This window comes from Arvicola amphibius, chromosome 11, assembly GCF_903992535.2.
Source record: "Arvicola amphibius chromosome 11, mArvAmp1.2, whole genome shotgun sequence".
NCBI lineage: Eukaryota > Metazoa > Chordata > Mammalia > Rodentia > Cricetidae > Arvicola > Arvicola amphibius.
Genome location: NC_052057.2, coordinates 61,839,196 through 61,866,589, shown reverse-complemented (window position 1 = coordinate 61,866,589; position 27,394 = coordinate 61,839,196). Strand labels below are relative to the sequence as shown.

The 27,394-nt window shown below is 47.8% G+C and overlaps 1 protein-coding gene across 1 annotated transcript in view; it reads right to left on the bottom strand.

Annotated features, from left to right (window-relative positions):
* Nucleotides 1–12,618, bottom strand: part of Znf704 (zinc finger protein 704) — a 199,651-nt gene extending 187,033 nt beyond the window's left edge. The window contains 4 exon segments of the mRNA XM_042055945.1: nt 10,065–10,190; nt 10,193–10,396; nt 10,398–10,536; nt 12,593–12,618. Coding sequence (XP_041911879.1) covers nt 10,065–10,190; nt 10,193–10,396; nt 10,398–10,536; nt 12,593–12,618 — 495 coding nt within the window.
* Nucleotides 12,619–27,394: the final 14,776 nt, after the last annotated feature.

The following is a 27,394-nucleotide window of genomic DNA, read 5'->3' as shown; positions in this document are numbered from 1 at the left end:
TGGCAGCTTTCTGGGCTGGGAGGGAAGGATAAAGCTCACTACCTTACCTCAGCTCAGGTGGGTCAGCTGGGGAAACAGCTCTCTGAAATGCCTTGGGGGCACAATACCAGAGGAGCGGGACTTGGGACTGTAAATCACTTACAAACCAATGCTTTCCAAAAAGCATGAGGGACCTGCACTAACATTCACAACCACACTGGGGAGGTCTCTGGGACACGTTCTCCAACAACTGCTAACACTGAAGCAGAGGAGCCTGTCAGTGAGGCTGATCACAGGAAGGATACTGCAAAGCCAGGCTTGAAGCCAGAGCCTGCTCTGCAGCAAGTCCCCTCCTGATTGCCAGAAACTAGGAGGGAGCCGGGGGCACTGCGGAGTCATCGGCTTGGACTCGAGTCTGCTCTTGTGGAATCTTACTAAAGAGACAACACTGAAGGTCCCATCAGCAGATAATTACCTTGACTGCAAGATTTGGCAAATAAAATTTTAGGATATACAGTCTTTAAAAGAAAGAGAAAGAAGGAAAGGAGGGAGTGCGGGAGGAAGGCAGGCAGACAGATTGGATTAAATTTAAAACGCTGTCTGTCACACTTGATATTCACTCATTTTGATTGGCTACTCGGTGTGCCCTAAAATAGAGATAGTACTATCCTTACATCTTCCACTATGAAAGGGACATAGGGGAAGCGAGGATGTCCCCGAGAATCCCCTGGGAAAGCCACAGAACCAAGCCCTCACAGAACAAGCCCAAAAGGTACTTTCTACTTCTTCACCCTCATAGACCTGAGGGGTCCTACAACCCAAACTACTCCCAATCCAAATGTACATTTCTGTGATGTTTAGACTTTCCAAAACTCTACAGAAGAGGCTGCGGACAGGGCTCAGTCAGTCACTAAGGAGCCTGCCACACAGCTGTTCAGATCTGCAGTACCTCCATAAAAAGCCAGGCATGGCAGTGCACACTGCAATGCTGAGGAGGCAAAGACGCTGATCCTGAGGGCGCAGGGGTTATCCAGTCTAGCTGAATCAATGGGCTCCACATTCAGAAAGAGACCTTGTTTCAAAAAAAGAAAATGGTGAGACTGGAGACATGACCCAGCACTGGCTGTTCTTCCAGAGAGCCTGAGTTTGGTTCCCAGCACCCACATGGCAGCTCACAATGCTGCCATTCCAGCCACAGGGAGACCTAAGTCCCTCATATATGATACGTGGACATACATACACATACACACACACTCCAAAAACCCACAATAAGTTTTTAATTAATTAATTAATTTAATGGTGAATGATATGCCTAACACTGACCACTGGCCTCTACATACAGATGCATGTATGTGCCTGTGTGCGCACGCACACACACACACACACACACACACACACACACACAAAACCTCGACAATTAAATCTGTCTTTCCCACAAATTCTAACACAGGATTTTCCAAAACAGTATCTTCAGTGAAATGAATTTAATCATTCCAATTCTACTCTCCCATATTTCAGAGTTATATATTCTGATACTTCTTATTCACTAAAGAGCAACAACTGCAGGTACTTGCTAAATTCAGTCTAGGAATTACCTGCTGGCCAGACCATATAATTTTCTTTATATAAATTGTTTGGTTGCATTGTTTTAAGGTATATATCAAAATTACATGCCAAGTTGTGACCCAGTAAGTTGGCCTGAAAGAGCTAATCATGATCGTATGAGATGCGAAGGGAGCAGAGGACTTCACAGCTCCCTACAGAGCATCTGGCAGGCTGCGGGCTCCCTGGAAGCAGAGACAGCCTGGGCACTGCTAGTTCCCTGTGTACACCAAGTATCCCACCAAAGAACGAGCACAGCCACGAAAGGACATAGCGATCATCCTGGTTTGGAATCAGGTATCTGACCAAGCCACAAGGTTGGTCATAAGAGTTTGCAAGTATTGTGAAATGCTTCCAAAAGTCAGTCAAAAGCTGTGCATTCGCCTTAAGATGAAACTGTATGGGGCAGCTGAAGGTCTGACTTAGGCAAATATCAGTGTCACTGGGACAAAGACTGCTTCACACAGATCTCAAGTTCTGATTTGCAGGTGCAGCAGGGCAGGAACAGCAGGCATCCATCCCTCATGACTGCCAGAGCAGTTAGATGAGTGCATACTCATCTAACTGGGATGGGACTGAATAAATCCAGTCCTAGGGATTTAAACTTCAGCCATGTGCAAGGGCTGTTGCTCGCTTTGGCTCCTTCTCATTAAGAGTTAAGGGGGTTCTGGTCCCCTTTTGTTAATCTTGTGGTATGGGCAGTCCTATACAACCATGGCCAAGTGCTAACAAAAGAGACCCAAATTCACGGCTACTAACTACTTTTGCTAGGCAAGCTTACCAGGTACACGCTGCACAAGGGGTCATGGCCAGCAGCTCACAGTGACTTTCTATTTGTAACCATTCTCTTAAGTATGCATGTCCTCTGAAAGCCTCACAGGGAGGGGGAAAGGGACAGGCCCAGGCAGGATTCATACCAGTGGCAAGTCAGGCATCCCACCCCACCCCCACAGTAACACAGGAGAATGAGCTTTTCAAAGTTAGAAGCGGAATACTTTGGAAAACCGTGCTGTCCCTATCCACAACTCCAACAGAGTGGTGTGAGGGTCATTCCAGGAACAATCACAGCAGAGGGGGGTGACTACGGGTGGGCAGAGAGAGGCCCGGTATCAAAAGTTAGAGTTGGACAGGTATTTGCGTCCTCCACAGACAAGGCAGGGAATCAGATTACTAGTTAATCTCCGTGTCCCTTCTCACTCCAGCAGTCTACAGGTCTCTAACGGACAACCGTGTGTGGTATCTTTAGCACACACCTTCTCCATGGGCCAACACAGACAATCTGTAAAACATGCAGTTGTTAGCAAACTGGAAAGCAGTGTGGGACTCAGGGTCTGTGCCAAAGGCGCCTTGAGTCATCTGATGGTCAAGAGATAAGCTGGAAAATGTGTTAGCCACCCAGGAGAGCTGGCCCAGAGCCATGGACTGTGTCTAATTAACACTAGGGGCACTGAGAGCAGTCTTGCTAATGTACATTCCTTCATTTAAAAGCATTCTCTCTGCAGTTTTTCAATACAGGAAATCTTGATGAACTTTCAGGTTCCTTGTAATTTATGATATCAATGAATTATCAAACTCTCTAGATTGCTGAGTTCTGCTTGGTTAAACTTCTACATAGCACTGGAAAGCACTGTCCTGGGTCCTGTTATCCAAGCTCCCGACTGTTCTGTCTTTGCCAAAAATGGAGATATCATCAAAGCCTTCCCTGTTTGACTCTGCCCTGTTACTGAGTTGTTAGTAAAACCTTAGCTGAAGTACTGTTCACCGTGTCACTCCATATTTGCAGAGGCCCTCTCAGGAGATGGTCCTTACGCATGGGAAACAGAAATCACTGTAATACCGAGTTTTTCTTCTTGTTTCAGTTCATGACCAAATGTAGGGAGGGAGGGGCGCTACGGCAATAAAGTAGTGCATCCCAGATACTCAGTAGCATCAATTTTTCTGCTTTCTCTGCCATCAGTGAAAAATGGGCAGTAGTTCCTAGCTGCACATTAGAGGATTTCAGACTGGAACAGCCAAGTGAATGGAAAGCTCCCTATATCCACACACCTTCTCCAGCAATGCACTCAGCAACCTGGGACGCCCAACTGCACTGAGCTGCATCCACCTATACCTTGGTTTCCGCTTCCAACAACTCCCTTCCTCTGGCAAATCCTTGGTAATTCTCCTTTTGTGTTTAGTTTCTATTTAAAAATGTCCTGGTTTGTGTCTGGGAACTCGAGGCAGAGGGCCAGTCCAGCCTGAACCAACTATGCAACTTTGAGGGAAAATCCCTTTTTCCCACTTTATGCCTGGGCGTGCACACGCATGTGGGAAAGAACGCACACACTAAAGAAAGACTCACATACCTCAGGCTTGTCAATCAAAACAGAGGATCACTTGTGCTGCTCCCCATAGCAACCAACTCCTCCTGGACCCCATAAAAGAAGCCCCAAACAATAACTGCTACTCTTAGCCATTCTGGCTGAAGTGGTGCACTGATTCCTTGTAGTGCATTCTGTATAGTGTCTCTGAGTAAAACACACTGGGATTGTGAGAAAGTTCAGTGGATCAAAGGCCCGAGGGCCTCCGTTTGATACAAGAGGGCGGTTTTTAAAAAGGTGGATGTGTGTGGGAAGCATCTATAGGTATCACATGCTTACTGTAAGACAAAAGGTGAGAGGCAGAAACAAGAGAATCTCCTAGGGGCTAACAGGCCAGCTAGCCCAGAGTACACAATGTAACAGACAACAAAAACCTCACCTCAACAAAGCAGAAAGACCCAACTCCCCAGAGTTATCCTGACTTCCACATGAACATGCAGTATACGTGTACCTGTATACACATACACACACAACACCACCACCATCACCATACAGAAATTTTTAAATAAATGAAATAAAACTTCTTGCTAATTTACTATGTATGTGCATTTAAAATTATTTGAATATGGTGGTAAGAACCTAGAAACACAAGACCCAAACAGACCACAGAGAACAAGGTGTGGATAAAAGCCCAGGCTATGGTGGCAAACTCATGCCTCTATTTGCAACCATTTATCTTGAAGTGGGATATCGCCTAATCTGGTATCCCCAGCTGGAGAAAGGAGGCCTCACTAATTCGAGTTTTACAATCTCAGGAAGTCCTCCTCCAGATGAAATATTTAGGATAATTCCTGCCTCAAAAGGATGCAGAAAACACTCTTAGCACTCTTTTGAAATCTCACTGTCATGGCTTTATTGATTTAACCACTATTTCCTCCACAACTGTTTTACTACTCCGCCCCCAGTCTCTCCTGCCTTTATTATTCTGTATCCCGTGGTCCCTCAGAGCCCAGGCAGCACCAGCAAGGACCAGTCAGTCCCACTCCTTCTTTCCACAGCCAGGACTCCTGCTGAAACTCCACCCTGCTTAACCCAGCTTTGCCTTTTCCACAGGGCAGCTGGGCAGAAGACTGCCTAGGACTCCAGTCTGTGGCCGTGCATCTTAGCGCTTTGTACCTTCACCTGCCCTGCCTCTCGCTCATGCTGGCTACGGTGCCTGTGAAGGGGAAAGCAATTGCACTGGCCACGTGAGTCACTCCACATGTGTTCTCTGGGATTGCTTTTATGATTATCATTCTGTGCAGGAGGCCAGAGCATGGAGTTGGGGAAACCACACGCGCAGGCAAGCTTCTTGCTCTATAAACATGGAACTGCAAACCCCAGATGGGTTCTCTATGGGGTCTGGCAACTCCACTTCATCTCCCTAGCCTGCTAGCTTTCCTGCTCTCCCAGACACGTTTCCAGCTCTTAGCGCAACCTCTGGCACTCTCATCTGCTCCTGCCCTCTGCATGGGAGGACAGAGGCTCTCGGCCATGCGCTAGTCACCTGACCACCATCATCTATATAAAAACTGGACCCCAGCTAGTCCTCCACCATCTCTGCCTTTTCCAGTTCTTCCACCTGGGTTCCAGGTCCCTCCTGTACAGCTTGCCAGGTGCTTTCCCTATGCAGTGACACTCCATCCCCACTCCCCCACCTCCTCCGCTCCTGTTCCTTTCTTACTTCCCAGGATGATGCCCAGTGATCCTCACATCTCCACCTACTTGGATAATATCTGCCTTTTAGACTAGACACAACCTGTTAACTTGTTTCCAACCAAGACAATGTGGCAAAGACAAGGAGTTCACGTGTGCCCAAGGAAGATAACCCTACTGGTGGCCCCAAGATTCTCTTTGTTTGTTTGATTGTAACAAGAGGCCATCCTGAGGAGGCCTACAGGACAAACAGCTGTAGGAAGGATACACTGGAGGAATGAGCTCCAGGAAAGACGAAGCACTCAGGTGCAGTCAGCACCTTTCTCATTCAGGGAAATGAATTCTGCCCCTTCATTCTGCACCTAGCAGGGAAGTCTTTCTTGGCCAAACTCCAAATGAGAAATCAGCCCATCTAATCCATGGCTTTGTGAGACTTAGCAACAGGTAAAATTCAGGCTGAAATTGGAGTCCTAACTCGTGGAAGACTTGGCTGTATCCAAGGAGGGTTAAAAGTATGGTAATCTGGAACAAAGTTTCAAAGCAATAGAAAACCACCAGGTGTGGCTTCTTTGGGACAAGGCCTGTCATTCTCATCACTAGTCCTGAGCTCACTTCACCTCACCTGTAAGAAACAAAATAGACCTTTCTTACTCCAGAGAGTTCTATACACATACCCTAACAGCCTCGCCTTGCTCAAGGCTTAGTCCTCCTGACTACAGCACAAACTTCTACCAGGAATAAAGGGGGGGGGCTGGAGATATGGCTCAGTGGTGAGCACTTGCAGCTCTTTCAGAAATCCTCGCTTCAATTCATGTACCCACATGAGGGCTCACAACCATCTAACTCCAGTTCAGAGAGATGACATCCTCTTCTGGGCTCCATGGCACTGCACACACACGGTGCACACATAGACATGCAGGCAAAGCATCCAGACAAGTAAGAATGAACCTTTAAGAAAAACAGCACCAAGTTTCCTTTTACCTAGCACAAAGGAATGTCTCTTTGTATTTATTCAACATCTTACTACTTGTCCCTCGGTTTTTGAAGCGATTTCTTCTCTTCATTTCTGAACATTGCATTTTCTACACATCTGATACTACTTCGACCACCTCCACCAGCTTCTCCTAGAACCCACTGAAGTGGTGTTGCATCCAGAGCCCGGCCCAAGGTGCCACTCTATGAGACGACCGTATGGCCTCTGACATCAACAGGCTGCTGATTTTCAAATTCCCTTTCTAGCCCAGGCCTCCCCCTCAGATCCTCATCCTAAGTGCACCAGCCTGCCTGCAGCCTCCCCCTCCAAACCCCCCATCACCTCACTCCTCATCCGTCCTAGCAGAGCCCTCAGGCCTGCAGTTCCCCCAGTCTCAGCAAAGGGCTCACAGCATCCTTTGCCAGTTCATTAGGAATTCCTCTCTTCCTTTGCTTTCTTTACCCAGGCCATCAAACACTCTGGCAGGATGAGCTTCACAAGGGACCCTGAATTGGTCCACTGTCTTCAGCCCACTCCCGCCGGCCGCTAATGCCAAGGAGCGCTCAGTCTCCGAGGGCTGTGTGAGCAACAGTACCTCATGCTCTCCCAGCACCCACTGCGGGTCTCCAGCCTCCCCCCCTACCAGCCACCTGGCAAGCTCTTCCTGATGAAACATCCCAGAGACACCACACTGTATCTTTTAAGATCCTCCTTTTCTCTATACCGGCCCAGGCCTGCCTTGGACGCGGACCTCCTTCCTGCCAAGTTCCAGCTTCTCACCTGAGAGTTACAACCACTACTTCCTGGTCTAGGATCTTGGGAGGATCCTGTGCAATGCCTCTCTGCTTAAAGATCATGTGTCCCCTCCCAAGAAGGGTGTCGCTCCCCCCACCAGAAGTCTTCTCTTTTCTTTCTAGAATCTAAATAAAATTAGCACCATTTCCCTCCCAGTTACCCCAGGTCCGCCAGGCAATTCTTGTCTTTTTCCCATCCCCCCACTCCCTTGCTTCGGTTTCCTCAGTCGTGATCCAAGCACCAAGGCAGGATCAGCTCAGCACACAGTGCACTTAATTTACATCTGTAAGGAGGATGCACTGGGCAGAAGAACCCGGCTGTTTCAAACTGCTTGCCTGCCATCCCCACCACTGGCTGCCCTCCCGTACTCTGGTACTCACTGCAATACACAGTCATAGTAAATTTCCACCCACCGGCTCCAGAGCGATTTCTGCGACAGCTCCTAAATCAGACAAACATGGTTCTTAAGCAGGAAGGAGGAAACAGAAGTCTTAGAGGTATTTTCCTGCAAGTCGTAAGACTAGTTGAGATGTCCAGAGGGTGGGGACATTTGCCGTACAAGCAAGACAACCTGAGTTTGAGCTCTGGAAAGCAGAAAGGTGGGTGGGAAGGAAGGACTCCATACAAAGCTGCCCTCTGATTTCCCTGAGCATACCACTGCAAATGTGCACGCTACATACACAAATATAATTGTAATATGTTTAAAGTACAGGTCATAAATATCTGTGCACTGATAACCTGCTAGACTTGCTAAGATGGGAAAGGAGGGGAGAGCTAAGAAACCAGTTACTGAATCAAGCCCCATCTCTTTGCTTTAACCAGCTCTGGCATGGTCACCGGCTCCCCTCGGGAAGGCTGAAGTAGCTACGGCTCAAATCCTAGGTGTCATGATCACACACTGACTAGCTGCTATGCTATGACGTCGCACACATGTGCAAGCATGATAAAGTCATACCCTGCTGTGTTCCACAGTAGCACCTGGCACAAAGGGGGTGCTCGGTAAATATTTGTCAAACAAATGAGCACATGGATACACAGAAATGCAAATGAATTTGTTATGTTCCATTAAAAAAAATCTCTTCAGATGCAATATCAGGATAGCGCTAAGGTGATGAAAGAAGATAAATTATACCGCAGCATATTCAACATGTAACTTCTCAGAAGTTGTGAGCAATGTGCTATAAAACTTGTGAGCAAAGCAATGTGTTAGAAATTTGAAAGAATTTGAATTCATTTGGAGATGTGAAAAATTTTTTCTGCTAATGCTAACAATCACACCCTATTCTGGGTTTAAAGAACAGGCTTCTTTCCTACATGGGGCCTGCTTGGATCACAGAGCATAACTTATTAATTTTTCCATCTCAAATTGTGTAATCACTGTTCAAACCCCCTGACACATTGAGTGTGTCTGAGCAAAACCGCTAAGGAGTCTGTCTTATTCGGTGTCACTGATGCTATGGAACTTAATTGAAACCCAGCTATATCCTGTTGCCACACAAAGCAGGCTTTTCAGCAGGCCGAGTAATGAGTGTGGGCACTCCGGACTCCAGCAAGCAGCTGTCAAAAACTATCACCCGAATGACCGTTTGCTCAAATCTTCTCACACCGGGAGCCAGGCAGTCGTACTTCAGGGTGGTCTAGAAAAGAAACACATTCATTCCCACATCTATTGCAGGGCTGCCCTAACTGCTGTTGAACTTTTCATTGTAAATATAAGTTCAAGCTTCCAGCCACTTTTGAGAGCGGATACAAGGAGATTTTAAAAACAATAATCTCTATCAACTTGTTTATTATGCATTTTCTTCTGAAAACTCCCAAGAATTTTGGGCTACTCTGCTGTCTGGATGTCTGGAGAGAAACAACTCTCCCTCGTTTGCCACTTGCTGCCCTCAAAACTTCTTAGCAACACACACGGTGCATGAACCTCAACGCAGTTTGCTTTGTCCAATAGCGTGCATAGAACCTCAGCCAGTCAGTTGTGTAATAATAAACCCTTTATCTCCTGAAGATACAAAAACGGAAAGATCGCTAGGTGCTTTAGCGCGGATGGGAACTTGGCGAGCATTAGCCAAAACTGGCAATCACTGTGAACGTCACCCCACCACCACACCACCACCACCTTTCTGGCTTTCCTCTCCCCTCAGCTGTAACCTTAAGGGAGGGGAGGGAGCCGACACAAAATGTTTAGGAAGTCCAGTTTAAGAAAGGCGAGGAAAAGCGCGGGGAGGGAAGGGGACACCAGCAAAAACCACGCGGGAACCAAGGTCCTGGTCATTGCTGCACAGGCTCACGATTCCTTCACAAGTGCCTTTGATGGAAACGTATCAACAACTGTTCTCAGGTGGAGGGAGGTGGAGCAGGCTGCTTGCTAGTTTCCAGAAGCTTAAACAAGGGAAACACTCCTGCGTCCCCAAAGCAAAATAAAAATGTCAACGCCGGGCCGATCAGGCGCGATCCTCTCCTACCTCGTCCCGCTCCCAAGTTCCCCACCCTGCCCGGGAGAAGCGTTCTTCTCCCACAGGCACGGGGACCACGAACCCGCCCGGCCTCTGAGCAACGCCAGGCCGCCAGGGCTCCGCCGAGCCGCAGTTCCGCGCGCTGCCCACGGCCGCCTGACACACCCCTCCCGGCCCGCGCCGCACAGCGCCGCTCGGCCTCCTCCCTCGCTCGCTCCCCGGCGCCCAGCTGCCCCAAGAGCCCGCGGCGCCCCCGGCACGCACCTTCGCCGCTCCCCGGGCCGGGCCCTTGGGAAGCGCACGGCCGGGTCCGAGGGGCACGAAGCGCTCCTCGGCGTCCTCGTCGTCCTCGTCGCCGTCCACCACCTCGACGACCACCTCTTCGTCCTCTCCCTCTCGTCGTCGTCGTCCTCCTCCGCGCCCCCTCGGGGCTTCTCGGCCAGCCGCCCGCGCGCCCTGCGCCTCCGGCCCGCGCCCTCCTCGTCCTCGTCCTCCTCGCCCAGCAGTAGCAGAACCGGCGACGAGGCGGCGGCGGCGGCGCGCGAGGGACCGGTCCCGCGCGGCGGCGGGAGCGGCGGCCTCCAGCTTCCCGGTTGCAGCGGCGGCGGGGCTGGGGCCGGGGGGCGGGAGCCCCAGCGCGGCGGCCTCGGGGGCGGGAGCGGGCGCAGCGCCCCCGCGGCGGCTGCCCAGGCTGGGACGCTTGGCCAGGCGCCTCGCCCTGCATGCCTGCGCCGGGCTGCGGCCCGGAGCGCCGGGCTCCTCGCGCCTGCGGCGGCTGCGGCGGCGGCTGCTCGGGCCCGGGGAACGCGCGGCTGCGGCGCTGCGGGGCCGCCTCCGGGGCTGGCCGCTGCCGCTGGCTGGAGGACGCGCGGGCGCCGCCTTCGCTGGCCCGGCCCGCGGGGACGCCGGCGGCTACGGCGGGGCGGCGCGCCGGCCGCGGGCGGGGGTGGGTGTGAGCGAGCGCGCCGCTGCCGCCGCCGCTGCCTCCGCCTGCAGCGCCCGGGAGCCGCGGGCCGTGCTGCGCTCCATGCGGCCGGCGGCCCGACAGGCGCGCGCCTCTCCGGGCCCTGCGCCCGCCCGCCCGCGCGCTCGGGGCCTACCGAGGCGTCCTGGGCGCGAGCTGTTTGTGTGGTGTCTTCGCCGCCGCCCGCCCCCTGCTCCAGTCCTCGCAGCCTTCCCGGCCCCCCGTTCAGTCAAAACCCGGACTGGATTTTTTTCCCGACCCACGCTCTCTGAAAATCTGCCTGCTTCCTAGCAGTTCGTCGGGACACTGAGGCCGCCGTTGCCCCTGGGGCCCACGACTCCCTCTGGTGGGGAGAGCGTAGGCTCAGCTAGGAAGAAGGTGTTGGGTTCAGAGATTGGCTGAGAGTGGTTCTCTGATCGTTGGCGACCTTACTGGAGTCCAGGTGTGCCGATCCGAGGTTTGGGGTCAGTTCCTAACGTTAGTCCCCAGTCACTGAAATTTCTCCAACATTTTCATGGCCCTCTCTACCAAGCTCCTCTGAGCGCCCGGGCTGTAGGCCTTGCTTTGTATCTCCTCCAACGTTTTCTGGTTGGTTGTTTGGTTGGTTGGTTGGTTGGTTGGTTGGTTGGTTGGTTGGTTGGTTGGTTGGTTGTTTTCCACCTGAGGACGTTACCTGTTGATGTCGGCCGAATTCTAAAAGCTTTCGGCTCTCTTGGTTTGGTCTCCTGGCATTGTCCGAGTCTTGAGGGAGAAACAAACCAGGGAGTCAATATCGCTATTCCAAAATTTTTCTGTGATTGTAAGGCCTAACATAAGGCCAGTTTGGCACATAATGAATGATCGCCACTTTCTGAGGACTTCCCCGTGTTGTTTGGCCTTAGACTGTAGTAAACCAGGCATTCTGCATCCAAATCATGCCCCTAAATTGCACTGTTTTGGCTAGGGCTGGGAGGACTGTACTCATCAGTTGTGGAATAAAGGTAGCGCATAATCCAGCCTTTCTTGTTGGGGGTTGAATGTCATCGTCTTGCTATACACGTGTTGGACTCATTAATCCTTGCTTATGATACCTTCCCAACGCTGAATAGGGATGAGGACAAGGATTCTAAACTGAACTAGGTCTTCCAGGAAATTGCCTTCCAGAAAGTGCCTATTTTAAGTAATCACACCCAAAGAGTGATGTAGCTTTTCTTTCTTACTCGTTTGAGGAATAGGACAAGTCCTGTCTATTGCTCTTTCTGAAATGCCTTTCCTACCAGCACTTCCGTTTTGGTCCCAAAGCTCTGATAATAGAAGTGCAAGTCCCTATGCTATAAAAAGGGAGGTGTATAACCACACAGTTGGGCTGCCCCACTCAGACACCACCCGGGATTTATCTCCCTCAAGCCTCTGTCAGAACACCATTTCTAGTGAACTTTTCATGTGTAAATATCCTGCTCAGGAATTTAGAAAGAGCAAACAGTTGGAGCATTGTAATGTATGGGTGTGTCTTGAATCAATCCTTAGAGTGGCTAATCCCTCCCAGGAGGGAGTAAACTGTTTCAGTGAGTGCCTGGGCAGCCAAGGTGCTCTCCTCCAGAGTCTAGAAGGGAGCTTGGTTGGGTTGAGAAATGATTTGGAGAGAGGCAGCCAAGTGTATGGGTCTCGGCCAGGGGTGGGCATGTGGCTGGCTCAAGGACAGTGGCTGGGGTGCAGAAGAGAACATGTTATAGAATGTCAGGATTAACGTGACAGCTGTCAGTCATCAGAATAGTTGTGACATGCACACGAGATCAGGCTGTTGACTGTCCTCAGAAGAAGGGGACAGAAAGGATGATTGGCCTCTCACCTGAGATTCAGGCCTTCCCTCTGCATCTCCTACCATTTTCATGGAATTTTGCCCTTACTGCACTTGGCTCTGTCCCAGTAGAGATGCTAGATTACAGAGTGTGGAAGGTTGGGGTAAGACCTTTCTGATGGTCAACTGCTTTCGGGTCACCCACGCTCCTGTAACTAACCCCTTCCTCATGCTTAGTAAGTAAGCCCAATAAAGTCACTGGTCCCCAAGGTGGGCTTTGGCGGGATTGTTCATCATTGGAACTCTTCCTGGGGAGACAAAACACACCACTCATCTACTCACCCCAGATAGGGAACCCAGGACAGACCAAAGTATGGGTACCTCCAAAGTCCCACTTAGTGAACCAATGAGCTTAATTTGGGTTACTTACAGGAATATGGGTGAGGGGTTACTTACAGGAGCAAGAATGAGAGCTGCCTCACGAGTTGCCACCGTTGAGAGCTGAGGGAGGCCGGCCAGTTTTCTTTAGTAGTGTAGCTCCTGGGAGGTCAACAACACGTTCATTGGAGTTGATTACATTTTAAATGATAAAAGGTCCCAAACGTGGGGGGTTTAGGAGGTGGGTAGATCTGAGAGGAGTTCAGGGGAGGAGTTGGGGTGAATACGATCAATTGTGTGAAATTCTCAACGAACTCTAAATTTAGTAGGCTAATGAATTTAAAAGTGATGTATGCAGTCCGTTTAGAAGACTGTTGTCATCAGCTATGAACTCAAACATTGCCCCTCCCTACCCCTGACGTCACCATGGAGTTCATGGCGCCAACCCCCTTCATATTAGGGCATTTTCTTGCTGAATTTTTCATTTGTAAATAATCCAGTTAGGAATTCAGAAGTCTTCACAAAGGCTTGTTATTCTAAACATGATCTTAGAAAAAGACAGGATAACTTGACACAGCCAAAGGACAACTCTGAAGTCCGTTCTCATCGTCTGCCCTGGTGGAACAGAGTCTGTTTTCTGCCACTCCATATTCCAGTCGAGCTGGCTACAAAAGAGCAGAAGTGACACTTCTGTCTCTGCTCTGCCACACCTACCAGATGAGTACTGGGATCACAGGGGCGCAATACCGCAATCCTGCATTTCTGTGGGTTCCTGGGATGGAACTGCACTTTTACCTAATGAGCTGTGTCTCTCACTCTCTGGGTTATAGAGATCAGACTCAGATCTCCTGCTTGCAAGACAAGCCCTTTGCCTCCCAGCCCCAGGCCTGGCTGTAAGCATTGGTATGCACAGTGAGCTTTGGAGCCTTTGCTGCACAGGGAAGTAGACAACAAACAAGAAAAAGTGAACTGACTTCAGAGGTATAATAGGCACTAGAGAAAAGGCAAAAGTGGGAATAGGGTGGTGGAGTTTAACATAAAGAGATATGGGCCCCAGCGTGGTGGCGCGTACCTGGAGTCCCAAAGGATTCTATTTCTATGTTGCAGAAAGTCTAACACAGATCAGAGCATTACAAGTTCAAGGCCCGCCTACTGGACTACAGGGGCAATCCTGACTACACCTATTCAAGCATGAACAAAACAAAAGAAAACAAGAAGTGTGCATATGTTTACATCAAAACAGACTTAAGCAACCATGGATCAGTGTGACACTAAAATAGGAACAGGCAGTGAACCAGGTTTCCTTCCTATGAAAGTGTTTCCTTCTGCTGTCTGCTCTGTTGTGCTGTTTGGTGGTGCTGATCCACAGGAACAAGGTCGGCTTTAGAGCAAGTGCAGCTCATTACTCTGCGATCGCTGACAACTTGCCTTCTCTTGTCTGGGTTCCTGTGATCCACAGTGAGTCTTAAACCTTTGACATTTGGGTCCCAAAGATGTGTTTAAAAAATGATTGAAGACAGCAAGGCTTATTTTTGACATTTTGTTCGATATTTTTGAGATTCAGAAAAATAGAAACCATGGTCCCCAAACTGTAACCCATGCAGAAACACAATGGATTCACCCACCACTGACTGCTTTGGTGTCATTATCAACCTTAAGTAATTAAATCTTTTGATCGTGGTAGCAAACTATTTTTAATCAAAAAGTAACATTTTGCCCTTTATAAAGGTTATGAAAGTAAGATTAGGTTCATCTTCCAGACTTCTGGGAACCTCGGGAATGATCTCAGTTGATGACTGTCACCACTCTGTATGAAGACTAGATAAAGGGTAGAAGCGTGGCTCATCACACAGCTTTCTCCGACAGCCTGACTCAAACTCACAGTTTCACATGACAGTTTCTTCTGTGAGCAATTAACTCAAACCCTCTAACCACACTGTATTCCTATAGTTCTGAATAATGCCTCCCAAAGACCTGATGGAAGGGGCATATTATTTTCCATCCCTCCACACAATTGCTGTGTGTGTGCGCGTGCGCGCACGCGTACATGAGTGTGTGTGTGTGTGTGCGTGTGTGTGTGTGTGTCTGCATCTTGGTTGTTACCTCATCTATTGCATCATCCTCCCATACTGACATTTATGCAATGGATGAGCAATAGAACACCTGACTAGGATTTTAGAAGCATAGCTGGAATGCTGCATGTGATACTAATTTAGGCCTTCTTCTCTGAGGAGTTCACAACTTATGGTGACTGAGCTGTGCTCCCCACTTTCATAGTAGACACCTGTGTTAGGATGGAGCAGTTGCCTGCTTGTAGCCCTCATAAATAGGCCCCAGTATATACCCACAAATGTGCAATGATAAGCTTGCTTGAGATTGGGTTTCCTTTAAGACAAATCCCGCTGATTATCTCTGTTTCTAGGAATATGCCTTTCCATTCCATGGCTCTCCCTGTTTGGTTGGGAACACAGACTTCATGAAATTATGATTTGGTTGCTCTGATATTTCACTAGTGTGCTCATTCACTGTTGAGATGCCTGATGGCTTTGCGCAAAGTTATTGGTACATTATAGCATTTGTCCTAGCTCCCCTTCCTACAAAGGGCAGCCTGGCTAGTCCAAGACAGACAAATCCTCCCTACCAGGAAGTTTTCACAGCCCTGAAGCTCCTCTGTTGCTCTTCCTCTTCCCATCAGTGTTTTCATACAGGACCTTTCTGATGCAGTGACGTGAGTCCAACGCATGACAGAGATGAGCCGGAGAGAGTGGAAGGTAGACCATTTCAGGGAACTCAGGCGCGGATGGGGCTGAGCTGGGGAAGGGTTTTTAAGTGGAGGTTTAGCTGGCGCATGGCCGTCTGTATTTCTGTCCCACTTTGCTTTCTGTTGCTATGATAAACACCATGACCACAGCAGCTTGGAAAGGAAAGGATTTCTTTCACCTTAAGTTTTACCATCATGAAGGGATTTAGTGCAGAAACTCAAGGCAGGACCCTGGAGGCAGGAACCGAAGCAGGGAGTACGGAGAAACATTGCTCTCTGGCCTGCTCTTCGCACCTTGCTCAACCTGCTTCTCCTCAACCTAGGACTAGGGCCTGCCCAGGGATGGCACCATCCACATTGGGTTGCGCCCTCAACATCAAACGTTTATCAAGAAAACATCCCACAGACTTCCTTCAGACCATCTGCTGCAGGCCTTGTCTTCCCTCATCCCTGAGAACTCTATCTTATATTATATTGACAAAATAACTGAGACCCTGTCCTTGTCTCTGAACATCCATATATGACACTTGTTTTCTTGCCTGCTGTAGCATGCTTTCTTGGAGCGCCAGCCCCCAAATCATGACATGGAGACTTATTAATTATGAAACTCGGCCTTAGTTAGGCTTGTTTCTAGCTAGCTTTTTTTTTTTAAACAACCTCTTTCTATTAATCCATGTGCTGCCCTGAGACTCGCTTATCTCAACTATGTACTGTGCATCCTGCTTTCCTGCTTCCTCAGAGGCTGGCTGGCTGCTCTCTGTGCCCACCAGCCCCTTCTGTCCCTCCTCTCCTAGCTATTAGACCAATCAGGTACCTTAGACAGGCAAGGTCAAGCAACAGACATCTTTACATAGTTAAGCAAACGCAGCACATCTTTAATTAGCTAAACAAACATTCTATTCTACAACCGTCTGCTTCACTGGAGTAGGGTCCACAGGTCACTGGGGCCACACACTCGGGGGTAGAGAGGACGAGACATTTGTAGCAGCTACAGCTGTCCCACCACAGTGCTCTGAGTGGACTCCATCTTTGTCACTGTGGAATGCAGTAGTAGGTGACCTTTACCAAAATGGGCAAAAGAAGAGCAGATACAGCTACTATGTATTATGAACATTACAACACTATGTAAATGTCAAACAATCCATTAGGACAAAGGCACTATAATGTCCCTTCCAGAGCCAACAGCACGGCTGTTTCGCTGGGTTGTTTCTCATTTCTAATCACTTTCTTTTTCTCCACCTAATTCGTATACTTTTCCACCTAACTTTACTATGGTAGCATTTCTCTCACACAGGGCTGTGTAATGTCGATGAATTCCCGAGACAGCATGACAAAGTCATGTAAATAGGCAGAAAAGGTGCATGTATGTGTCCATAAACTCTGAAAAATGACCACTTCAAACTCAATAGCCAGGCAGAGCAAAAGGCTGCTAAGCTTGAAAACAAAAAGCCTCTATGCTTTATCACGGATGACACCATTAAAAAGCTTTAAAATAAGGGCGTGAAACAGGCTCTGCAGCTGAGAGCATTGACTGCTCTTCCAGAGGACCGTGGTTTGAGTCTCAGTACCTACATGGTAACTCACAGCTGGCTGTAATTTCAGTTCCAGGGGATCCAGTTCCCACTTCTGGTCTGCACAGCCCCCCAGACACCCATACATGTAGGCAAAAGCCAATACACATAAACTAAAAGTGATAGTCAGTCACATATGTCTATAGTCCCAGCTATTCAGGAGTCTGAAGCAGGAGGATTGCTTCAGACCTTCAAGGAAGGCCTAGGTAGCACAGGCTTGTTCACTTCTACCACCACTGTAGTTGAATGTCATGCAATCCAGGTTCTCAAACTCAATGAATAGCAAAAGATGACTTTGAACTCCTGATCTTCCTGCGTCTACCTCTCTTGAGTGCTGGAATTATAAACAAGTACCAGAATATCCACCTTTCTAAGACCTCATCCCTTTAAAGAAAAGGTAGCAGGAATAGTTCAATCTGTAAAGCATTTGACTTGCAAGTATGAGGGTCTTGGTTTAATCCCCAGAGCCCATGAAAAGTGCTAGCTGAGCTTTGTGTTTATAATCCTGGTGCTGGGGAAGCAGAGACAGGAAGACGCCTGGCAGATCTCGACCAGCTTGTCTATCATAACTGGTGAACTCTAGGCCAATGAGATCCTGTCTCAAAGGAGGTATACAGTGTTTCTGAAGATGATGCCTGAGATTGCCCTCTACCTTCTGTGCACACATGCACACAAGTCTAACAAGCAAGAGAAAGGTTTAAGTCAAAGACAGACAGTATTTTCAACATTAAGCCTAGCATCAATAGGTCGTCTAAACTGATACACTCTTGGCCTACCAGACTGAGGATAGTTCAAGGTTTTGATAGTATGCAGTGTTACTGAGGCCATGGGGAAACACACTTGTGTAGGTCTACTGCTGAACATATTCATTATGTATGTGTATTCGATTTCAATATCACAATTCCAAGATGCACTTGTCATTAGAAGTCAGAAATTCCTCTGCTAGCTCTACATCATAGAGAAGTTGTATGAGCATAAAGAATAGTGTTACAGCATTGGCTTTCACAGCAAAATAGTAAATATCCAAGTATTTACCAATGGGGAGTGTGATGTATAAATCTTTGGCAGTGTGTAAGCTGTGTTGCCATTGAAGAGGAAAGTGTGGTCTCTGTGTTAGTAACAAGGGCAAGCTGAGAAGTGCTCTTCACAGTGCGGCTTCAGTGGCTTCAAGCCCAACCCTCTGACTTGTGTCAGAAGAGTGGGTTTCTAATAGACGAACTGAATGTAGGTTACATACCTTCGGGTGTGAATTGGCTTCAGGGAGGAGGTGAAGCTTCCTAAACGTGTTCAAAAACTGCAGTCACTTTAAAAGTCAAGGATAGAGGCTGCAGAGCTGGCTCAGCAGTTAAGAGCTCGGGCTGCTCTTCCAGGGGACCTGGGATTTACTTCCCTCTCCTGGGATGTTCTTCCAGAGGACCTGGGCTCCACTTCCAGCATCCTCCTGGGATGCTCTTCCAGAGGACCTGGGCTCTACTTCCAGCACCCTCCTGGGCTGTTCTTCCAGGGGACCTGGGCTTTACTTCCAGCACCCTCCTGGGCTGCTCTTCCAGGGGACCTGGGCTCTACTTCCAGCACCCTCCTGGGCTGCTCTTCCAGAGGACCTGGGCTCCACTTCCAGCATCCTCCTGGGATGCTCTTCCAAAGGACTGGACTACACTTCCAGCACCCTCCTGGGCTGCTCTTCCAGGGACCTGGGCTCTACTCCTAGCACCCTCCTGGTAGCTTATAAGCTGTAACTCCAGCCCTCCATGGGCGCTACGTACCAGCAGGAAAAATGCCCATATGCATTAAATAAATTTTATTTTGTTTTTTTTTTGTTTTTTTTTTTTTTGAGACAAGGTTTCTCTGTGTAGCCCTGGCTGTCCTGGAACTCTCTTTGTAGACCAGGCTGTCCTCAAACTCACTAAGATCCACCTGCCTCTGCCTCTGCTGGGATCAAAAACTTGCACCAGCACCTCCTGGCAATAAAATTTTAAAAGAAGGAACAAAAGTCCTCACAGCCGAGTTTTTGCCACAGGCCACTCCGTTGGCCTGCATGACCTACCCTGCCTTGTCTTTCAAGCACAGCACTGCCAGCCTGGGTCCAGAAGCACACTTCTTAGGGATTCTCCTCATGATCAGTACCAGGACAGAATGTGTGACAGGACAGCATGCACATTTGCTCACTCTGTTTTTCCTACATGGCTTCCTGGGAACAGGGTAGGAAGTAGGGATTTGGAGGGGAGGTGCTACCCCACACACTCCCATCCTTCCAGGCTACTATAGTCAGATGTTCCATTGTTTTTATAAAGGGTTTATTGCCGTGAAGAGACACCAAGACCATGGTAACTCTTATAAAAGAAGACATTTAATTGGGACTGTGGCATAGGACAATTCTGTATTCTGTCAATTATGTTTTAAATAAACCCTGATTGGCCAGTCACCAGGCAAGAAGTATAGGCGGGACAACCAGACAGGAAGAAGAGGCGGGCAATGAGAACAGGAGTATTCTGGGAAGGAGGAAGCTTATTCCTCCGCAGTCCTGTCCAGACATCAAAGAAGCAGGATGTGACCTGTCCTGCTGAAAAGGTACTGAGCCATGTGGCTAACATAGATAAGAATAATGGGTTAATATAATTTATAAGAGCTAATAAGAAGCCTGAGCTAATAGGTCAATCCGCTTTATAACTTATGTAGACTTCTGTGTGATTTTCTTTGGGACTTATCGGCTGTGGGAACTGGGCAGACAAAACCCCCACTAAGCAGGCCCTGCATGTTACAGGACTGGCTTACAATTCAGAGGTTTAGTCCACTGTCATCAAGTGGGGAGCATTAGATGCTTGCAGGCAGACATGGTGCTAGAGAAGGAACTGAGAGTTCTAAATTCAGATTAGCAGGCAGCAGGAAGTGAATGTCACATTAGACCTGACTTGAGCATCTGAGACCTCAAAGCCCTCCCCCAGTGGTCACTTCCTCCAGAAAGGCTGCACCTGCTTCAACAAGGCCACATCCCGTAATAGTAAGACTCCCTATAGCCCTGTGGGGACCATTTTCATTCAAACCACCGCATCCATCAAAACCCATTTTGTTTCAGTTGATTTCTTGATCACTGAAGAATTTCCCTTTGCATTCAGCTTTTTCCCCAACTCTGCACATTCTTGTCTTATCATCTGCCTGTGTGCCCGAAGAGTAAAGGATTTTCTTCACACGCATGCATTCTCTTTCTACACTAAAAGCCCAATGGTCACATTTTTTACCACATGCTTCCTTAGCTTTGCTGTCTGTCATTTAAAAGTGTTAATAGTTTGCCCACAATCTTCAGGTTTTCCTACAGGTCTTCCTTTCCCTCCTTTGCTGATATCTCCACAAATTCTTACCATGTTTTTAGTACTGACTTGTACAGGCTGATCCTTTGTTCTTTTCTTGGAAGACCAAAATACATTATGCTTCGATTCTCCCCCTTTGTATGTGTGTGTGTGTGTGTGTGTTTCTGTCTGTCTGTCTGTCTTTCAGTTTTTCTAGAGCTAGCTCTGTAGACCAGGCAGACCTCGAACTCACAGAGATCCTCCTGCCTCTGCCTTCCGAGTGCTGGGATTAAAGGTGTGCACCACTACCGCCCGGCTTAATTTCCTTTTTCTTGCAGTCAGTTTTGTGTTTCAATCATACTGATCTAATTTACTCTCCTTTTACAAGGATGCGCTATTCCGGTGTGATGGGTGACTCGGATCAGCTTGAAAGATTTAGAATCACCATGGAAACACCATGCATTTGTCTATGAGAACTTCTCAAGAAGGAAAGGCCCTCCCTGAATGTGGGCAGCACCATCCTGTGGGCTGGAGTCTTGGATTGCATGGAAAGACTATGAACTCAGCAGCAGCCTTTGCCCTTCTTGGTCACTGGCTGTGGACCAGCTGCCTCAGGTTCCAGCTGCCATGACTTCCCCACTACAATAGACTCTACCCTGAAAATTTGAGTCAGGGTGGGCTGGCAATACACCCTCTGAGAGCTGATGTGGGATTCCCCTCTGTATGTCTTATTGCTATTGGTTAATAAAGAAGCTATTTTGGCCAATGGCAGGGCAGAATAGAGCTAGGTGAAAAACTAAACTAAATGCGGGGAGAAGGCAGAGTCAGGCATACTCCATGTAGCTGCCCAGAAGCAAGAGGTAACAAACCATGAGCCTCGTGGTAAAATATAAAATAATAGCAATAGGTTAATTTAAGATGTAAGAGTCAGTTAAGAAGCCTAAGCTAATAAGCCAAACAGTGTTGTAATTAAAATAGTTTCTGTGTGATTATTTGGGTCTGGGCGGCCGGGAATGAAGGAGAAGTCTCCATTTACAAAGAGCCAAAGAACACCCAATAGAAACTTCCACAATAGCAGGCATGAAAAGCCCTCTTTGAGTTGTTGGTCAAGATTGTACAAAGAGACTCCACAGTATGTAGGCTATTGCTGCTGTCCTCAGTTGCCCCACTGCCAGCCCCTAAAGGTGGAAGGAATGTCACTATTGCTGAAAATACCATGCTCTTCAGATATGGGATCAGAGGATCAGAGGCTGGTTTATACAGGCCCATATCTCTACGTTGAGTGGAAGTCAGAATTGTGAGCTACCTGCCACACAGAAGGCGGTCGCCTCGCCCTCTGATAGTGAGACAAACTGATGCCATCTTAAACAAAGGGTCAGGATATGCTAATATCACTCTGCTCCTTCTTTGTAATTTGGGAGACCACCTGGGAAAGAGGTGTTAATTCAGTCTACATGACAGAGCAGGAAGATAGGAAGACCAAATGGACATAGAAAGGTGTGGATGTGACCACAGTCATTCTCCGGCTACCTAGGAAACAGAATGCTAATGAATTGCCCCTTCAGTTTATGTTTTGGTAAAAAAGCTGTTTGGAAAATAAACATGGGTAACTTTTCAGGATGTAAACTCAGGATAAGGTCATATGAGTTGTGCTTCAATTATTCCCACACCTCCACTCTGGATCAAAAAACAGTTTATGGGTGGAGCTCCATCCAGAGTGAAGGCCTGGCCCCTGCTGGCCCAGCACTGACCCCTGAGCTCCCAGCGGGCAGAAGGCAGTTGACAGTCTTCCTTACAATTGGTACGGGGCGGGGGGAAGGGGGGAAGAGTGGAAAGACTCACCTAGTAGACATTTTTATTAGTGTAACTTTAATGTGTCTTTTGAAGCATCCTTTGATTCTTTTCCTTAATTCCGTGTCTTCAGAAGGCTGGTTCCATGTTGTTGTGTTGTAAATGATCTAGAAGATTAAATGGACTGTTGCAAAAAAAACAAAAACAACAACAACAAAAAAAAAACAGTTTATGGTCTGGGCTGGCCCTGGACCTGGACCTCAACACAGAGGTACCTGAGCTGGAACTGACCTGAAAGCCACCTCCCCGAATACTAGCTTTCTTGGTACAAGATGGTGCCATGCAAGTTTCCAAAGGAGGGCGGCAGCCAACAGTGGGAGAAACAGTCTGTCCCAGGGAAGAGCACACCGGTTGGTTATCCAATAGCAATGGTCAGCCCTGCATACATACATCCAGTAACAGTGCTGTGAGATTTTGTTTGTGTTCTGACAAATAAAGCTTGCCTGGAAATTAGAGGGTGGAGCTAGGTACTAATTAACCATAGAGGTCTGGATGTCTGCACAGACAGACAGGAAGTCATAAGGTTGGGCAGAAAGAGGAAGCAATAAAGCAGGGCAGAGACAGGAACTCAGCCCTTCTCTGAGAAGACAGAGAAGTAAGAGGTGACTGTGGCTGGTCTTTACTTATATCTTTCAGCTTTTACCCCAATATCTGACTCTAGGTTTTTATTATTAAGACTAATTAGGATCGTATATAACATTATACAGACTGAACAGGTTACAGTAAGGATAGGTATGTAACACCTAATGACATAACAATTAATGAACAAAGAGGCTATGGATTTGCAAGAGAGCAAAGAGTAGTATATGGGAGGGTCTCAAGGGAGGAAAGGGAAGGGAGAAAGGGTGTAATTATATATTCAAAAATCAAATGAAAAATGCAGTATAAATAATTCAGACAGAGAGAAAAAATATGAGCCAAAACAAAGCCTTCCTCCTCAAGTTGCGTTCCTCAGGCATGTTGTCACAGCGATGAGAAAAGTAACTGCTATGCCCTAGAAAGGAATTGCTGGAGGATGCAGCGTCTTGTCATGGGGTCCTGTCTGGTCTTGTGTCTACCATCCTTCAGCCTCAGCCTCCCGATGGTTGTGATCCCAGGTGTGCCCCCGTGTGTCTGGCACTTAGCAAGCATTCTTAAATTATACCTTTCAGATTTGATTCTTATCTGTGTAGCTATTGGTTACATGCCTGCTTGTGTATATTTTAGCAAATAACCTTCATCGTGATGTAGTATTTCTACATCATATAACAATAGGCACTGGGCTACAGAATGGTTCAGTTAAAAGCACAGACTGCTCTTCCAGAGAACCCAGACTTGATTTCCAGCACCCGTGTGAGCTGTCTGTAACTCTAGGTCAAAGGAATTCAGTGTCGTCATCTAGCATGTACAAGGTACACATTCATATAGACAGGCAAAACACCCATGCACATAAAAACAAAGTAAATTAACTTTAAAAGGGGACTCAGTAATCATCATAATAGCTCTAGTAAGCAATATTTCTCAACATAATCTTGATACATTTAAAGACATTAGTAGACACGGCTCACCTGCTAGCTCATTTTGCAGAGACGGAATTAGCCGCTATCAGGGCTATCCACTATACAGTGGCCGGTCATCAACCACATGGCGTGATAACACTTGAAATGTGCCCAGGATGAATAATCAAGTGAATTTACATTTTATTTGATTTTCATTAAGGCAGAGAGCTACATGGGACTAGGGGCCTCTATGCAGGCACAGACTTTCGGAGGGTCATTTTCTACTTTCTAGACCCATTTGTGGGTGAACCTGACTGAGCTAATTAAGGAGGAAGAAATGGCCCCTGAGATATTTTGCTGAAGCTCTAAATCTGAACAACCATGACTATTTTTTCACCTCTACCTAACTTTGAAAAGGCATTTTGTGTTTTGTGTTGTTGCTGTTATTAATGTTTGGCTTACATTAACAATTCTCATTTATCACCTTCACCAGACCCCCATGAGGGTCTTTTCAGGCTTGGGGATAGCTATGATGTCAGAAACTTCTAGTCTGTCCTTTTTGCCCTTGATGCTCTTGTCTATGCCATTTTGGTTCTCTTTGTTATTTTACTCTTGAGCTAGGCTGGGGGATGGTGATGTCCTAAATGAATCCCAGTAACCTAGTCTTAAAAGCTGAGAAATAGCGTATGATCTCAGCAGGTGCAGATAGCCACGCCCCAGGGTCTCCTCTTGCTTGTAAACATCTTTCTGCTCTTACACCTGAAGGGGGCAGTGGCAAAGTGAGAGTGACTTTTGTAAAAAGTGCAAGAATTCTTCGTTGCTCTCCATACTTTTTACTACAATGTGGAACTTTCCTTAAGTCAACTTGGAAGTTTGTCTGGCTTCCAACACGCAAGGGTGGAAGGTTGAAGGGGTGATCTCCAGGCTTCACTGTGTGTGAGTGTAAAGGTTACTTACAAATGACCCTTCTCTGCCTGTAGATTCCACAGTGCAGATGCTTGCCCCCCAGCTTTTGTGTATGAGCCCCACTATGCCCACAGTGGCAGTAGCTCCAGCCATTGCCTAGTCACCGTCGCCATTGCCTGTTGTTCAGCTTCTTGTCACACAGCAGGCATGGGGGTTCAGAACCCTTTTGTTGTAGGAGGATTTTGGATTGTGTGGAAGGAACTCAGGAATTTTGAGCAGGTAAGATCTGGGGTTCACCATGGGTGTCAGGTAGGACCTTCTGGCAGCAGTATGGAAGTTAGGCCACAGAACTGGGGAGCAGCCTTGCCCAAGGTGAGAGTGGGGAGAGCATGAACTGAAGCTGCCCTAGTGTCCATAAAAGTTAAGTTTAAATTTCTGGGCGATAAACCTTGTCACCAACACAAGAAAAAGAGTAGAAAAACAGTTCTCTGGTTTGAGCGCATGAGACTATCTAACAGTCAGAAGTGGGAGTAGCAGACTTCCTACGGGACATGGCACCATTTGGGAAAAGTCAGTTCCAGGTGCGTGTGAGTATCCATGTTGCGGCCTGCAGTAGTTACCGATGTTTAAGAGGGAAAAACTAGGGTAGCCAAGTCACAGGGCACTTGCCTGGCATGCAGGAGACCCTGGGTTAGATCCCCTGGAGAGAGAAACAGTAAAGGCCAGAATGATGCCGGATCTGTTGTCATGGGACTCTGCTTCTTCTTGCAGATCATCAAGACAAGGAGGTTGCTTTTTCTTACCTCCACCTTGGTGTTCCTTCGAGGATGCAGATAGCCGGGAATGTTTCTTCCTCTTTCTGCTTTAGAGCATCCCCCCACACCTTATCTCCTCCCAGACTCCAGGCCCACATGTACCAGTGGCTCATTTCCACAGGTCAACCTGTGGCAACCCCACCTCCCAGGAGACAAGCAGCTTTCTGTCTCCTAACTTCTGAGCTGATCTTTTCCCGCTCTTCTGTTACCTTTGAAGATTAAATTCTGTAAATCTTTAAATGTGTTTTTGCTCTCCCTCTCGAATATCGCTTGACACAGAAATCATGAACATGCAGTGAGGACTAGTGTGGTTAAGACTGTAGGGGGCTGAAATGGTTAAGCAAGCAAAGGCACCACCCACTGAGCCAACCCAAGTTTAGTCCCTGGGACCCAGTTGTGCAAGGAGAAAACTGATTTCTGGTGTAGGAGGTCCTTCTGTCTTTGTGTTGCATTCATTGGTTAATAAAGAAACTGCGTTGGGCCTGTTGATAGGGCTAAACTTAGGTAAGCGGGGGTGGGGGGGGTGGGGGGGGGAATTAAATGGAATGCTGGGAGGAAGAAGGCAGAGTTGGAGAGACACCATGGATCCACCAGAGACAGACGCTGGGAATTTTACCCAGTAAGCCACTGCCATGTGGCAATACACAGATTAATAGAAATGAGTTAAATTAAGATGTAAGAATTAGCCAATAAGAAACTAGAGCTAATGGGTCAAGCCGTGATTTAATTAATACAGTTTCTGTGTGGTTATTTTGGGGCTAAGCTAGCCAGGTAGCTGGGACAGACAAGCAGCCCTTCCTTGCAACAGACTTCCACAAGTTGGCCTCTCACCTCCATCCGTATTTCCATGGTACATGGGCATATGTACACCCAATACACACATGTAACACTTGCGTTACTCTCTATGGTACAGTTTGCGCTACTGTAACATTGGCAAGTCATGCAAGGGCCTGGAGATTAAAAGAAAACACAAGAGACATGGGTCATTCGTGAGGAGAAAATGCCGAATGCCCTTTATTCACGCTTAGGAAAACCTTATATACCTAGTTGCTGCACAATGGAAATCCCCCCCAGGCAGGTGGGAAATTACCCTGCCCAAGATGGAGTAAACAACGGCCCTATAGCTAAGGGGGGGGGGGATGTTTAGCCAGAAAATGCAACATGTCTGGCCAGAAACTGTCCTCAAAATGAAACCCTGGGAGGAGGGTAGACCCGTGGGCCCTACACACACACACACACAATAAATAAAATATTTTTAAAAGTTAAAAGGATATTATAATTGAGAGCTGGAAATTGCCAATGCATCTTGTGAGAAGTCGGTGATGGTAGCAAGGGCACTAGCGCAGGTGACGGTGGATCATTAAAGGGACAGAATTGAAGCAGTGAGCACGCACTTCAGGCTTCCATTTTTATTCTCCACAAGTGTGGTTATTAGAGGAAGGATACAGGAGCAGCACAAAGAGAAAGGAGTTAAGAAGATGGGAAGACTTGGGTGTCATTAACACACAGAAGACATGGGAATTAATAAGTGGAGAAAGAAGCCTCAGACAGGAGTCGGTGACAGATCTTAAGCCTGAGCCTGAATAGGACAAGACATCTGTGTCCTCAGAGAAAGAGCCTCCAGCATGAATGCCTATGATGATGTGTGCAGAAGGCCAAGCACTGAGTGGAGATATTCTTTTTTTATTGTTTTTATTGAGCTATATATATTTCTCTGCTCTCCTCCCTCCCTTCCTCTCCCCTCCCCTTCTACCTTCTCCCATGGTCCCCATGCTCCCAGTTTACTCAGGAGATCTTGTCTTTTTCTAC